Here is a 16,492-nt window from a genome sequence, read left to right on the forward strand (position 1 = left end):
CTATGGCATTCAGAAAAGACATCCGCAACATTAAGGTAGTTTATTTTCCATTGCCCCTTTAGGTTTTTTGCTAGACAGAAATCGGATATGCTGCTCTGAATGCTTAGATCCATGCTGATTGGTGGATTAGAAAGTTTGCCTGACGAGACTACTGTGGAGGGTCAGGTCTTCATACAGTCAGGTACAGAACCAGGGTAAAACATCAGATTTTACTGTAACTGTTACCTTGTTTATTAGACAATAAGAAACAAACCTAATGTGTTGTATCCAATGGATATTCTACATGGAACCAAGAACAGCTGCTGCAGCATATTCATCCAGTATTGTCAGTGAAAATGAACCAAACATTCTATGCCATTTATTCAGAAACAATAGGTTTCATGGTAATTCAGGACATTCGAGTAGTGTTAGAACTGAAGTTAAACAAGCTCTCCAGGAACTACATGTAATACTGAGTAGCCGCGAGGTAAAAACATGGCTCACCACATCAAAAGCCTTGATTCGACTCCCAAAATGGCTACTTTGTGCAAAGCCCATGTCATGTGTTCCCCACCATATGGATGAACATTGTTGAAAGTGATGGAGCCCAACTAATACTGAGAAAAGAAGGATCCCACACCTAAGATAATACAGTTTACTGAAATGTCACTTCAACCTATCGACTGAAGATCCGGGGTAGAATAGGTCTTCAGCAACCCATGCTTGCTATAAAAGACGACTATGCTTGTCGTAAGAGGCGACTAATGGGATCAGTTAGTCAGGCTTGTTGACTTGGTTGATGCATGTCATCGTATCCCAATTGCGTGGATTGATGCTCATGATGTCAATCACTGGATTTTCTGGTCCAGACTATTTACAAACCGTCGTCCTATAGCTGGAATATTGCTGAGTGTGGCGTTAAACAACAAACAAAACAAATTTGAACCTATCACCTAGTGTTATGTCTCCATTCTATTATGATAGGACCTGAACCTATTCGCTACCAGTTTTATTTTGAGCCCAATTCGAACAGCAAGACACTCTATATAGACAACCAATCAAATTACTCTCATGAGCAAGAGAAATTTGTTGCTCCGTTAGGATAGGAGGTTTGGATGTGGTGATGTCACCACCGAAATGAAGCAATAATGGTAATGTGTTCAGGGTATTTACCATGACAGAATGGAGATATAATACATAGGGTTATGTCCAGGGTGCCGTCGTACAAAACAACCATAGTGCTACGACTGACCAAAGTCTGTGTTAACGTATGGGAGTAAGGATTGATCGCTTGGTACACTGGCCCCAAGAAACTAATGTCTCGAGGTAGTAAGGCCATTTTCCTTCAAATTCCAGGACAAGTACCTTACAAGAAGTGTTCTTTTCTGTATATTTAGATGCAAACAACAAAATAATTACTTTTTAGATAATATATTTCCAATAATATTATTACCATCTAAACACTAAACAACATATCTATCTATCGATCTCTGGTGTGAAAAAAGTTGATCTGATAAGAATTTGTTGTCTCACAGCTGAGCAATACAATGTAATTGATAACTGTTCACTGGATATCCAGAAAAAAACATAAAATGTATTGTGTTCAAGCAGCCAGCAAATTGTTTGTCTCCTATCAGTGGTAAATATTGTATGTCTTGAAGAAGTGAAAGGAAAACTATTCTGATGGACATAAGCCCCAGCCCCAACCCAGGATATGAAACTGTCGATTCATTAGCTATCACTGACCATCTTAGATTCACTGACCATCACTCACTCAGATTCACTGACCATCATTTGTTAATTCACTGACCACCATTCAATAATTCACCGAAAACACATAAACACACTGATATTCCATTTTCATTACAGCCACCACCCAATGTACCCATAAACACTGCCCACATGTTTGCTACTATTGACACCAACCGTTCCATGTATTCCATTGGGCATATTTAAAACTGCCCTTAATTGTTTAAATATGGATCCCACTCACTGGATTCAATAAACACTGTCCAATAGAAGAAGTAATAAGAACACTCTAGTGGAGTCAAGTTATCATTATCTATAAGTTATTGATTATGGATAGCATTCAATGGAACCAAATCAATGGCCTTAAGGCTTAACAAATTATAAGAATTGGTTCTCAGGCAATGACTTTTAAAAATATAGTGTGCTTGGGCAGTGTTTTTTTTTTTTTTGCGTGTTCAAACTAGTAAGTATACAAATAAACAGTGTACCATCAACCTTGGAAAGGGCCTCCCTACATAAACAAGAATACAAACTCCTATTGCCGCCATGACCATAACACGAGATGCGCAGTAAAGCAGTGAGCATGTAAAGGGAAGTAACTGCGTGCTATATTGGATCGCATTGTTTTTAAGCATTAGGATGTTTTTGTTGTTTTTTTAAAATGGAAATAAAAATGAAATGTGGGGAAGACTTTATGATGATGCAGGCGGTGCCTGAGAACCAAAACTTTTATTTTATTTGCCTAATACAAAAAATTTTTTGTTTAGGCAACTACCATATTCTTATAATATCTCTGATAACTTTTTGCCAACATTTTTTATACATGGAACATGCTGGTACTCACATGTCATCAGAATGGCAATCCCTCTCTCACTGACTATATATACCTACCCAATATCATACCACTGGCTAGTTTTGCCCAAAACACAGATATCTTCAATGACGGCTTAGTAACTATGTTGTCATTCAACCATGTTAACACTGCCCATACGTTAAATTTAGTGATTATGAACACAATATTCGATGAAACCAATTCAACACTGCCCATCAGCTCTGTTAGATGCCATTGAACGGAGCCTTATAAAATACTACTGCCTATAAATTATTTATTATAGCTACCATTCAATGGAGCTGATTAAATATTGCCAATATGTTAGTGGACATAGACACATGGCCTATATCAACAATGCCCAGCAGTTAGTAGTCTTTTCCTGAGATCCTTAGAGATAGAGTCGCTAACTCTGTGGACGAGCCTGAAGTGTTTGCTGTTGTTGGACAGGGAGCTATTTCTCCTTTGGTTTCCTGCCGAGTAGCAACGCTTCAGGCTTGAGCTGACACTATGGTTTGAACTTCGAACACTACTAGCACTTCTCGGCTTCAGGTGTTTCATAACCAGGACCTGATTTGTAGTTTCGGGATGTTCCGATTTCGTAGACTTTGTCCTCAGGTTGCTTGCCTTACTCTTTGGTGTTGGTTCATTCTGGTCATTTTTTGTCCTACTTCTCATTATCTCAGACTGGTTCTCCATGCTTGTGCACTCTGACCTGTCATTATTAAGTTCCTTGAGGCAGGTGTGTCTGTCCATGGCAGAATCCGGGACATCCAGTTCAGGATCTGGACTTGAGGTACATGGTACTTCAGTCACTTGATTAAACTCCGCTGGGGACGACATCACCAGATTAATTTTTGTCTCTTCAGATTTTCGACCATCTGACTCATGATTTTCATCCTGGCGGGTTGGGGAGGACTGACTGAATATGTCCTCGAGGTCCTGAGACTCGGCTATCTTCTCCAGTAGCGCTATAGTCCCAATCTGGCCAACTTCTACAATCTTGGGTTTGCTGTGCTCCATGTGGGGCACTGGTATCTCAACATCTTCACAAGGTCCGTTGTCCGGTTCCATATTACCAACCCCTTCATCACAAACCACAGTTCCCTTCATCTGACTTCCCAACACCTTCTTCCCCAAAGGTTCATTACTCTGCAGCTCCTCCTCAAAAGACTCATACCCAAAGTCAGCCCCCCTAGGACTCGGTTCCTTGTCATTCTTCCTCCCAACCATCGCCATCCTTTCCTCATGTCTAGCATCTTCCCCAAACGCAAGTGGAACATCTTGATCCACATCTCTCGGGGTGGGAGCTTGTGGATGAACGATCTCTCCCTCCATGCTTTCGGACAGGACTTCTTTCTCACGTCTGACTCTTGTTCTCTGCATGAAGGCAGGGGCAGTGACGGGTCTCTCTTCACCCAGGCGACCCTTCCCTCTCTGGACTTGATTGATGGTGGTGTGGCGGTAGAGGTGGTCCTTGTGGATGTGCTGGACTGGCGTGAAAGTTCGCTCCCTCAGTTTGGTGAACAGGTTGCCCTTGGGGGAGGAATCATAGCATCGAGACACCAGGACAAAGTGCGATCCTCGCCTCGTTCTCACCTGGTGCCAGCCACGGAATCTAAACAATAACATTCATTGTGAGACATGAACGTAGGGTGTTAGGCCATAATAAATGATTTGATTTTCAACCCAACCTACCTCACTTTCATATATCCTGCATCACATTATTAGTTTAGTCCCCAAGTATTTACAGAAGAAGAAAATCCTGTGTGTGTTTTCCTTCTATACTTGAATAATTGGTTTAAAAAAACCACATAAAATATAACACAAGATATAATTCCTACCAAGTCACTTGTTGATAAATGAGATCAAAAATCAATTTATTGTTTACCTAAGAAATCTAAATCTTTTCAGCAATATATTTTGAGATGTTGCCAACTTATCATAAGCTACATCACACGTAACTAGTTTCTCTGCAGGAAGCAATGTCCACAACTAAGCATGTCAAAGGGTCCTTGTCATTACTGTAATGTTAGAAAGTTAAGATTTAGGAGGTCTATCAGGAAGGCAATGTCTGCTGACCTGGCATCACACTTGCGAGCATGAGAGGGAGGCAGCCTCTGTTTGGGATGGACCAGTTCCTCAATCACCTCCTCCGTCCAGTGGGTGGACTTGGGAGGTTCTGGCTTTGGCTCCGGAGGAGGAACTGTTTAAATAATCAAAGACATCCCGATCAAAATGGGTTTACCCAGAGACTTGGTAACGTCATTGTCATGGTGGGGACCAGGGACTGTAACATACCAAGTTGGGACCAGGGACTGTAACATACCAAGTGGGGACCAGGGACTGTAACATACCAAGTGGGGACCAGGGACTGTAACATACCAGGCGAGTACCAGGAACTGTAACATACCAGGTGGGGACCAGGGACTGTAACATACCAGGTGGGGACCAGGGATTGTAACATACCAGGTTGAGACCAGGGACTGCAACATACCAGGTGGGGACCAGGGACTGTAACATACCAGGTGGGGACCAGGGACTGTAACATACCAGGTGAGTACCAGGGACTGTAACATACCAAGTGGGGACCAGGGACTGTAACATACCAGGTGGGGACCAGGGACTATAACACACCAGGTGGAGACCAGGGACTGTAACATACCAGGTGGGGACCAGGGACTGTAACATACCAGGTGGGGACCAGGGACTGTAACATACCAGGTGGGGACCAGGGACTGTAACATACCAGGTGGGGACCAGGAACTGTAACATACCAGGTGGGGACCAGGGACTGCAACATACCAGGTGGGGACCAGGGACTGTAACATACCAGGTGGGGACCAGGGACTGTAACATACCAGGTGGAGACCAGGGACTGTAACATACCAGGTGAGTACCAGGGACTATAACATACCAGGTGGGGACCAGGGACTGTAACATACCAGGTGAGTACCAGGGACTGTAACATACCAGGTGGAGACCAGGGACTGTAACATACCAGGTGGAGACCAGGGACTGTAACATACCAGGTGAGTACCAGGGACTATAACATACCAGGTGGGGACCAGGGACTGCAACATACCAGGTGAGTACCAGGGACTGTAACATACCAGGTGGAGACCAGGGACTGTAACATACCAGGTGAGTACCAGGGACTATAACATACCAGGTGGGGACCAGGGACTGTAACATACCAGGTGGAGACCAGGGACTGCAACATACCAGGTGGAGACCAGGGACTGTAACATACCAGGTGAGTACCAGGGACTATAACATACCAGGTGGGGACCAGGGACTGTAACATACCAGGTGGAGACCAGGGACTGTAACATACCAGGTGGAGACCAGGGACTATAACATACCAGGTGAGTACCAGGGACTATAACATACCAGGTGGGGACCAGGGACTGTAACATACCAGGTGGAGACCAGGGACTATAACATACCAGGTGGGAACCAGGGACTATAACATACCAGGTGGGGACCAGGGACTGTAACATACCAGGTGGGGACCAGGGACTGTAACATACCAGGTGAGTACCAGGGACTGTAACATACCAGGTGGGGACCAGGGACTGTAACATACCAGGTGGGGACCAGGGACTGTAACATACCAGGTGAGTACCAGGGACTGTAACATACCAGGTGAGTACCAGGAACTATAACATACCAGGTGAGTACCAGGGACTGTAACATACCAGGTGAGTACCAGGGACTATAACATACCAGGTGGGGACCAGGAACTGTAACATACCAGGTGGGGGCCAGGGACTATAACATGCCAGGTGAGTACCAGGGACTGTAACATACCAGGTGGAGACCAGGGACTGTAACATACCAGGTGAGTACCAGGGACTGTAACATACCAGGTGAGTACCAGGGACTATAACATACCAGGTGGGGACCAGGAACTTTAACATACCAGGTGAGTACCAGGGACTATAACATACCAGGTGGGGACCAGGAACTGTAACATACCAGGTGGGGACCAGGGACTATAACATGCCAGGTGAGTACCAGGGACTGTAACATACCAGGTGGAGACCAGGGACTGTAACATACCAGGTGGGGACCAGGGACTGTAACATACCAGGTGAGTACCAGGGACTATAACATACCAGGTGGGGACCAGGAACTGTAACATACCAGGTGGGGACCAGGGACTATAACATGCCAGGTGAGTACCAGGGACTGTAACATACCAGGTGGAGACCAGGGACTGTAACATACCAGGTGAGTACCAGGGACTGTAACATACCAGGTGGAGACCAGGGACTGTAACATACCAGGTGAGTACCAGGGACTGTAACATACCAGGTGGGTACCAGGGACTGTAACATACCAAGTGAGTACCAGGGACTGTAACATACCAGGTGGAGACCAGGGACTGTTACATACCAGGTGAGTACCAGGGACTGTAACATACCAGGTGAGTACCAGGGATTGTAACATACCAGGTGGGGACCAGGGACTGTAACATACCAGGTGAGTACCAGGGACTGTAACATACCAGGTGGAGACCAGGGACTGTAACATACCAGGTGAGTACCAGGGACTGTAACATACCAGGTGGAGACCAGAGACTGTAACATACCAGGTGAGTACCAGGGACTGTAACATACCAGGTGGAGACCAGGGACTGTAACATACCAGGTGAGTACCAGGGACTGTAACATACCAGGTGGAGACCAGGGACTGTAACATACCAGGTGGAGACCAGGGACTGTAACATACCAGGTGGGGACCAGGGACTGTAACATACCAGGTGGGGACCAGGGACTGTAACATACCATGTGGGGAGTACCAGGGACTGTAACATACCAGGTGGAGACCAGGGACTGTAACATACCAGGTGAGTACCAGGGACTGTAACATACCAGGTTGGGACCAGGAACTGTAACATACCAGGTGGAGACCAGAGAGTGTAACATACCAGGTGGGGACTAGGGACTGTAACATACCAAGTGGGGACCAGGGACTGTAACATACCATGTGGGGAGTACCAGGGACTGTAACATACCAGGTGGGGAGTACCAGGGACTGTAACATACCAGGTGAGTACCAGGGACTGTAACATACCAGGTGGAGACCAGGGACTGTAACATACCAGGTGAGTACCAGGGACTGTAACATACCAGGTGGAGACCAGAGACTGCAACATACCAGGTGAGTACCAGGGACTGTAACATACCAGGTGGAGACCAGGGACTGTAACATACCAGGTGAGTACCAGGGACTGTAACATACCAGGTGGAGACCAGGGACTGTAACATACCAGGTGAGTACCAGGGACTGTAACATACCAGGTTGGGACCAGGGACTGTAACATACCAGGTTGGGACCAGGGACTGTAACATACCAGGTGGGGACTAGGGACTGTAACATACCAAGTGGGGACCAGGGACTGAAACATACCAGGTGGGGACCAGGGACTGTAACATACCAGGTGGAGACCAGGGACTGTAACATACCAGGTGAGTACCAGAGCCTGTTTCATACCAGGTGAGTACCAGGGACTGTAACATACCAGGTGAGTACCAGGGACTGTAACATACCAGGTAGGGGACCAGGGACTGTAACATACCAGGTGGGAACCAGGGACTGTAACATACCAGGTGAGTACCAGGAACTGTAACATACCAGGTGGGGACCAGGGACTGTAACATACCAGGTGAGTACCAGGGACTGTAACATACCAGGTGAGTACCAGGGACTGTAACATACCAGGTAGGGGACCAGGGACTGTAACATACCAGGTGGGAACCAGGGACTGTAACATACCAGGTGGGAACCAGGGACTGTAACATACCAGGTGAGTACCAGGGACTGTAACATACCAGTCGGGGACCAGGGACTGTAACATCCTTGGTGGGGACCAGGGACTCTAACATACCAGGTGGGGACCAGGGACTGTAACACACCAGGTGGGGACCAGAGAGTGTAACACAAGAGGTGGGGACCAGAGAGTTTAACACACCAGGTGAGTACCAGGGACTGTAACACACCAGGTGGAAACCAGTTACCATGACACACGAGGTGGGGACCAGGTACCATGACACACGAGGTGGGGACCAGGTACCATGACACACGAGGTGGGGACCAGGGCTGTTGTGCTAGCTTGTAACACACCAGGTGTTGACCAGGGACTGTAACACACCAGGTGTTGACCAGGGACTATCACATACCTGGAGGGGGCCGCTGTGCTAGCTTGTAACACACCAGGTGTTGACCAGGGACTATCACATACCTGGATGGGGCCGCTGTGCTAGCTTGTAACACACCAGGTGTTGGCCAGGGACTATCACATACCTGGATGGGGCCGCTGTGCTAGCTTGTAACACATCAGGTGTTGACCAGGGACTATCACATACCTGGATGGGGCAGCTGTGCTAGCTTGTAACACACCAGGTGTTGGCCAGGGACTATCACATACCTGGATGGGGCAGCTGTGCTAGCTTGTAACACACCAGGTGTTGGCCAGGGACTATCACATACCTGGATGGGGCAGCTGTGCTAGCTTGTAACACACCAGGTGTTGACCAGGGACTATCACATACCTGGATGGGGCCGCTGTGCTAGCTTGTAACACATCAGGTGTTGACCAGGGACTATCACATACCTGGATGGGGCCGCTGTGCTAGCTTGTAACACATCAGGTGTTGACCAGGGACTATCACATACCTGGATGGGGCCGCTGTGCTAGCTTGTAACACACTAGGTGTTGACCAGGGACTATCACATACCTGGAGGGGGCCGCTGTGCTAGCTTGTAACACATCAGGTGTTGACCAGGGACTATCACATACCTGGATGGGGCCGCTGTGCTAGCTTGTAACACACTAGGTGTTGACCAGGGACTATCACATACCTGGAGGGGGCCGCTGTGCTAGCTTGTCACGGTACCCAGGCAGGTAATGGTCCATCTTCTCCTCCTTGTCAATGTCGTACTTGCTGTCCTGTGGAGATAACAGAGGAAGGTGAGTCTGCAGCCAATCACCACTCCTCACTTGAATCCATGCCGCTCTATGGTACAATCACACATGCAGGTGGGTGAATATTGAAACTCTGAATGATACCAGGAACCATCATAAGGAAATCAGAGAAATTATCTCTGTGCATATATGACAGAGTTTAAATATTATCTTTTTAGAACTAACCCTAAAGTTTTCACATAAAATCTTCTTGTTCTCCTGAAAACTTTCTTTCAAACTTACCATATTCGACGTAATAAGCCCCCAGGGCGCTCTCAAATTTAGAAATAGGGGCTCTTATACAAATATTATTTTGGTGAAAAATAATAAATTTGAAGTTGAAGTTGAAAGATAAATTTCGTGGTTTAAGTTGACAGTCTGAAATGTTTATGTACGACAGATATATTTTTCCAGATTTTAATAGGCCATTTTTAAGGGTGCATAAAACACACGAGTGTGTATTATACGCGAATAAATAAGTCTTGTGTACATTGATCAATCGGAAGGGGTGCTAATTGGGATTGTTCACTAGCCAATTTGTTAGCAATTATCGCCGTGGGCGCTTATTAGAGCGGGGCGCTTATTACGTTGAATACGGTATGTTCAGGAAGTGAACCACAAAGCTGCACTGACAATATTAGTTTTCTATTTGTGTTGATGAAAAAAATACTTGAAACAGAAAATCCTTATAGCTGTATATAGCACAACAGTTACTTGCCATTGTGATCATGTCAAACTTGAGACCATTGAGCTTCGTCTCCACCTCCGACAAATCTCCCCGGGTGACAACTTGGGGCGTAGTCAGTCGCTGATACTCCCTCGTTGTGGGCCGATCCGCAAACAGAGACGTAGCTGCCAATATCCAAGTGACATTCATTTGAAAACTCAGATGGATCACTAGCTAAGTCAGTGTGGTTTTATCTGCTTTGAATAGTATTTCAGCCTAATGTGGGAGGTGCGTAACAGTGAGTGAGTGAGTGAGATGGGTTTGTTGCCGGTTGAACAGTTTTCCAGTTATATCACAGCATGTAAGGTTGACGGAGAGGAAAGCCGAAAGTGATGCAGGTCTCAGATGTTTACCACTTTGTTGAAACCCACGAGCACTTCTTTTATTTTTTTAGGGTCTGATGAATCAACAAAACAACTTTACATCAAAAAGACTTGCTATCTGGGTATTTACAGTAGACACAAATAAATGTTCTTACACCTGGCTGTGGAAGGAGCTGATCGAAGCCGCTGTCTGACCGTCTGATACGCCTCCTTCGCCGTGGTCTCGACAGCCTTCTGCTCCTCCTCCTTGGGTTGATACATGCTTAGATTCGGCGCTGTGATTGGTCGTCCTCGTATGTAGCCCGCATGAGCTCGATACACACGTTTCTGTGAATGGCCCACCTCATTCTTCAGATGAGAGTAACTCCTCTTGTGGAACTTGGTCTGAAATATACTTTAATGTTTGTTGAGATTGTTTTATAACTACATAGAAATGTCTCTTTTGATATCCAAAACCAAATTAAAATAGCAGACAATGATAGTGAATTGTTTGATAGGCATACTTAGAAGTTGACGGATGACAAAGTTGAGACCATTTTATCGATAACAACTTCTTTATTTACTGTAAAGGTGATACTTCTGTATGAGCATCTATAGGGATCTATTAGTTGTTATCCATAAATTATCTCTACTTTGTAGTGCTAGTGAACATTGAAACTTGAAAATGAATTGATAAAAATATCATAAAGAAAGTGTTCTTACATATTCAGTTTATCTTGTTAAAAGTAGTATTTCCTATGTATTGAACATTCCTCCCCTCATCACTAAGTAATGGCAGCCGCTTAGCATGATACACAGTCTACGCTACCTGTACTGCAGTTATATCATTGCAAACACAAACAAACTTCACACCCTAAAGATCTACCACAGACATAATACTATGTACAACTTGGGAGAAAGTCACAAAATATACATGTTACATGACTGTCACAGAATGTAACGGGATTGTCACACAATGTAACATGACTGTCACACAATGTATATGTAACATGACTGTCACACAATGTAACATGACCGTCACACAATGTAACATGACTGTCACACAAAGTATATGTAACACGACCATCACACAATGTAACATGACTGTCACACAAAGTATATGTAACACGACCATCACACAATGTATATGTAACATGACTGTCACACAATGTAACATGACCGTCACACAATGTAACATGACTGTCACACAATGTAACATGACCGTCACACAATGTAACATGACTGTCACACAGTGTAACATGACTGTCACACAGTGTAACATGACCGTCACACAATGTAACATGACCGTCACACAGTGTAACATGACCGTCACACAATGTAACATGACTGTCACACAATGTAACATGACCGTCACACAATGTAACATGACTGTCACACAATGTACATGTAACACAACTGTCACACAATGTAACATGACTGTCACACAATGTACATGTAACACAACTGTCACACAATGTAACATGACTGTCACACTAATGTTCATGTCACAGTGTTTGACCGATTTAATATACATCTGACTTTGATATCTTACCTTGACAAGACTAGAACAAATAAATTCAGTTTAAGATATAGAATTAAACAAAAATCAAACACTGACAATTTGTGTGTTCAAAGGTTAAACATTTGTTATGTTATTACTGTCCCAATAATAATAATGAACCTCTATTAATAGCTAAGTCCATTGTACAAATCCGACTACCCCTGGCATGTCTTCTGTCAGTACCACAGACCCACATAGACCAGAAGATCTGATGGTTGCACCACAACATATATAAGGCTCCCGGTATTACAATTTAAATTTTTTGAAGATGTATGCTAGCTCAGCTTTTCTACCTGATCTCAAAGTCAGACTAAACTGGGCAGTAGAATATTAGTGCAGCCAATCTGATTGGTGGACTCCAAATATTCAAAGTCAGGTGAAGTGATAATTGGCTCTTGACTGGAGCGTGTAAAATTCGTTTAAAACACAGCTTTTAAATACATTTCAGATAGGGGCCAAGCACTTAGTATTCATAAGGCTGGGATATTTGTTAAGCACAGAATATTGTTTCTGTCACTTCTTCCAGACAAACAAATATTTTTCTCTGAAAGGTGGATGAACAATTATTTTTAGAACCCACAACACAGATTTTTCATGACACCCAGTGGACAATGATATATACTTTTTTAAATCTGGAAGCTTTCTGAAACAAATTGTAAAATGGTCTGCCCTCATAACATGGCCTGATTTTAGAACATCAATAATAGAATTGGGCTGCACATTTCTTCAGATCCTGATAACCACGATCAAGGTATGCAGTCACCACTAACACCCACAACTATCTGCTGGCCTCTAGGTATAGGATATATATGTGCACACACTACGCAGCTGCGACGATGCTGTCTACACTGCCGCGCCAACTACGCTGCCACCACATCGACTACATGAGGTGGGTACGCCACCACCAAGTATTACCTCAACTTCCAGCCAGTGAACATACTCATCACTAAATTTACGCTCCTCCAGCTGAAAATGGTGTGTTAGAAACAACAACATCTATAACATACAAAACACAGAATTATAGAGTGATAAATATCTAAACTACAGGTAAAAGTGATAAAATATGTGTTTGTGAAGACACAGGTACAACATCTCCCTGAGGCAAGGGAGTGAACTGACTTTAAAAGTCCAGTTTCCACCCTCGCTGAACTAGGCTGGAATTGCTGGGATCAATCTTAATGCCAAAAGTTGCTATTACGAGTTATGTCCCTGCCGAACAAGGCTGGAATTGATGGGATCAATCTTAAGGCCAAAAGTGGCTATTACGAGTTATGTCCCCGCCAAACTAGGCTGGAATTTCTTGGACCAATCTTAAGGCCAAAAATTGCTATTACGAGTTATGTCCCCGCCGAACTAGGGTGGAATTAATGGGATCAATCATAACGCCAAAACTGGCTATTACGAGTTATGTCCCTTCTGTGTCCATCCTACTGACCAATCAGATTTCACCTCTCATATCACTTGCATTTGCTTAAAAAACACTGTTGCGCCCATGATCTGATCGATTATCAAGATCTTTATTGTCATAAAAAAGGGTCTTACCTCGCAAAGTGCATAAAATCACTTGAGCACTTTCATTAAAAACATTACAAGATTTGGAAAATATCTGTTGCCTCCTGTTGGTGGTACACATGCTCTGTGAATCCTGTAATCCGATGAAATCGGTGCACCAGTTGCCATGGTGTTTACAAACCTGATGTCGATTTCATTACAGGATTTTGATTGGGCTATGCATAGACTTGTTAGTCCAGCCAAAATATAACTCCATAATACCAACCTAGTTCGGCAAGGTGGAAACTGGACTTTTACAGTCAGTTAACTCCCTTGCCCTGGCAGGATGCAGGTACAATCACCAGCTGTAGGTGAGTTGATACAATCAGTGTTTTCATAGTGACAGTTGAGTCAGTGATACATCCTAGGTGTCGAAAGCTACATTCAGAATATACAAAGTTATGAAGCACTATCTCTCTCATCTTCCCTGGACATCTGTAATTTTAGCAGTTGATGATTACATAGACATAACTTGTCATCACTACTTGAATTTTGATGTGAGGTGAAATGAAGTGTAATGTCACATTCCAAAACATTGCACTTATACCGCGACATGTATGCACATGTGTGTGTGTTTGGCTGCTTGTATTAGTCCGGACTAATGCTGATTTTATAGTGCTAGCCCACTGAGATACCATGCTGCATTTTACATGAATACCCTACTCAGACACAGTATACAGACTCGGAGCCAACCAGTTCTTGTTTTAGCCCTTATTGCAAGCACCAGGCAGGGCAACAACAAGTACCATCTTTTTAAAGTCTTTTGGTATGACCTTCCGCTCTCTGGGCAGACGCTCCATAACGCTTACCCGGGATAAGGATTACTTTCATGTTTCAGTAACTGGATCTATGATCCATCTAAAATGCACAAGCAGTAGATGCAAAACGATTAGTGTTTGATTAGTTACATCTAATTTTTTTAAACTGATTAAAAATATTGGCACTTCATTTTTATTTATCATAATCAGACAGGATTAGATACGTTAAATAGTAAACCTTTATTTGCTAAAAGACATTTAAATTCATCAATGATTGTTATTTGATAGAACATTATGAAAAAACGTGAAGATGTACCTAAAAATAGACTGTTTTATTAATTTTGTGAAACATGATGTAACTTTTGTAAGCATAAACTTGAAAATTCATTTGATGAAATACACATGTTTATGCATTGTATTGTACAAATATCAGCAAAAATACTATTAAATCATTATAAAAGATAGCTTCACGATAAATCACAAAGACCAATGAAGAACGAAGTGTGGTTCATTTCATGATAAAACATTGTTCTATCATGACATCATTTCTGGAGATTCAAACAAATATAAACTTGAAAGTTCACTTGATAAAATATATGCATATAAACAAATTTCGTCATAAGTACTAAATACGAGGCTCAAAAATATGATGAAACAAACAACAAAGAAAGATATAAAAACCAATATTTACCTCGTATCATACAACCAAACGTCCAGATAAACACAACGTTGTTCACTACACGTTGTATCAACCAGTATCTGCACAAGATTCTATCAAGCTGAGACAACTAACTTTCACAATAGGACCCCTTACGTCAACACAGCGGGAGTCGCAATCTCTCGCTACTCATATAAAGTCAATTTTGTTTGTGCCTGTCACTTACGTTGTCACAATGAAGTTATTGACAACAGACCCAATATTCTCTGCCACTCACAATACATGTCTGATCCAGGAATACGAGAATAGTAGCCAATACTCTTGTGGTATTAGGCCTGTTTTCTTATTTTATGGTTTACAGATATTGTGTTGAGGTCAGCTTTTTTAAATCTTGTTTACGCTTTTTGTGTAAAAAATCCTGCCTGGCTACTTTTAAGATTACTTTTTTGTTCTTAAAAAATGTCATGTGAATATGTTGTCATACGTGCAGTGTTAGCTAAGCTTGTCTTGCAGTTTAATGTTTTGTGTTCACACTTTATTTTGGTGGTGAATATGTAAGTTTCTGCAAAATAAAAGGTTTGATTTTCCCCCATTTTTCTATTTATTAGGGTCAGATGATTGGTAAATGAATTTTTACAAAGTCTAACCTAACCAATTTGCTTGGGTAGGTCGAAATTAAAGTGAAAATCAACTTGAGTTATACTACACAAAACACGCTCAGGACCACCATTATCTTCTTAACTTCTTTAGAGTAGTATAACTATATTTTATTTGGCAGGTGGAGGGGACTGAGATTGTTTAAAAAAACATATAATGTGTTCCATAAAATACTAGAAAAAAATAATTTTAATTTTACCACAACAAAAAATTGTTGACTTGATGTCCTGAAAAAATGAATTGTGGGTCCGCCCCCCCCCCCCCCCCCCCCCCGAAAATGTATCTCTTGAAGCTGTGACCACATAAATATTCCGTCTCAAACAAAATTCCAAGGCACTCCCTAGAATAGTAAATCGTTTGTCCCTTAAGCTCTTCTAAAGTCACAACACAAAAATTAGTCCTCGAATTTCTGAACTGTTGTTATTGCTGCCCCTCTGCACAGGGGTTTCAGTTCATGTTTGTATATTAACTAACTGTACCTATTGGGTGAGCCAGAGCTAGACATTCCCTCTCTCCACTCTGGTTACTGTAGAGGGTGTATGTTAATGTATAAACTATGTACAACTCAAGGTCACTCAAGGTCAGGTGATTAGTGCAGTCGATCAAAACGACGGCTGTTATCTTAAATGCCTTATTTTGTCTTATTAATATTTATACAAGGTTATTATTGTCAAATAAGATTGATTTAGGTTTAGTGACAGTTTGATATGTCATTTTCTTATTGAATGTTTTTGACTGTGTATGTGTG

At 43.0% G+C, this 16,492-nt stretch overlaps 1 protein-coding gene across 2 annotated transcripts in view; it reads right to left on the minus strand.

Annotated features, from left to right (window-relative positions):
- Positions 1-2,381: 2,381 nt before the first annotated feature.
- LOC124115061 overlaps positions 2,382-16,492 on the minus strand; it is a 43,530-nt gene continuing 29,419 nt past the window's right edge. The window contains exons 10-15 of one of the 2 annotated variants that reach the window (XM_046475894.2): positions 13,036-13,086; positions 10,736-10,964; positions 10,249-10,382; positions 9,428-9,515; positions 4,640-4,763; positions 2,382-4,175 (exon numbers count right to left, since the gene is read on the minus strand). In XM_046475894.2, the coding sequence (XP_046331850.2) occupies positions 2,909-4,175; positions 4,640-4,763; positions 9,428-9,515; positions 10,249-10,382; positions 10,736-10,964; positions 13,036-13,086 (1,893 nt within the window). In that variant the 3' untranslated portion in view covers positions 2,382-2,908. The remainder of the gene's footprint in view (positions 4,176-4,639; positions 4,764-9,427; positions 9,516-10,248; positions 10,383-10,735; positions 10,965-13,035; positions 13,087-16,492) is intronic. The other variant, XM_046475895.2, reaches the window with a different exon arrangement.

Source organism: Haliotis rufescens, unplaced genomic scaffold, assembly GCF_023055435.1.
Source record: "Haliotis rufescens isolate VD_foot unplaced genomic scaffold, xgHalRufe1.0.p SCAF_6, whole genome shotgun sequence".
Taxonomy (NCBI): Eukaryota; Metazoa; Mollusca; class Gastropoda; order Lepetellida; family Haliotidae; genus Haliotis; species Haliotis rufescens.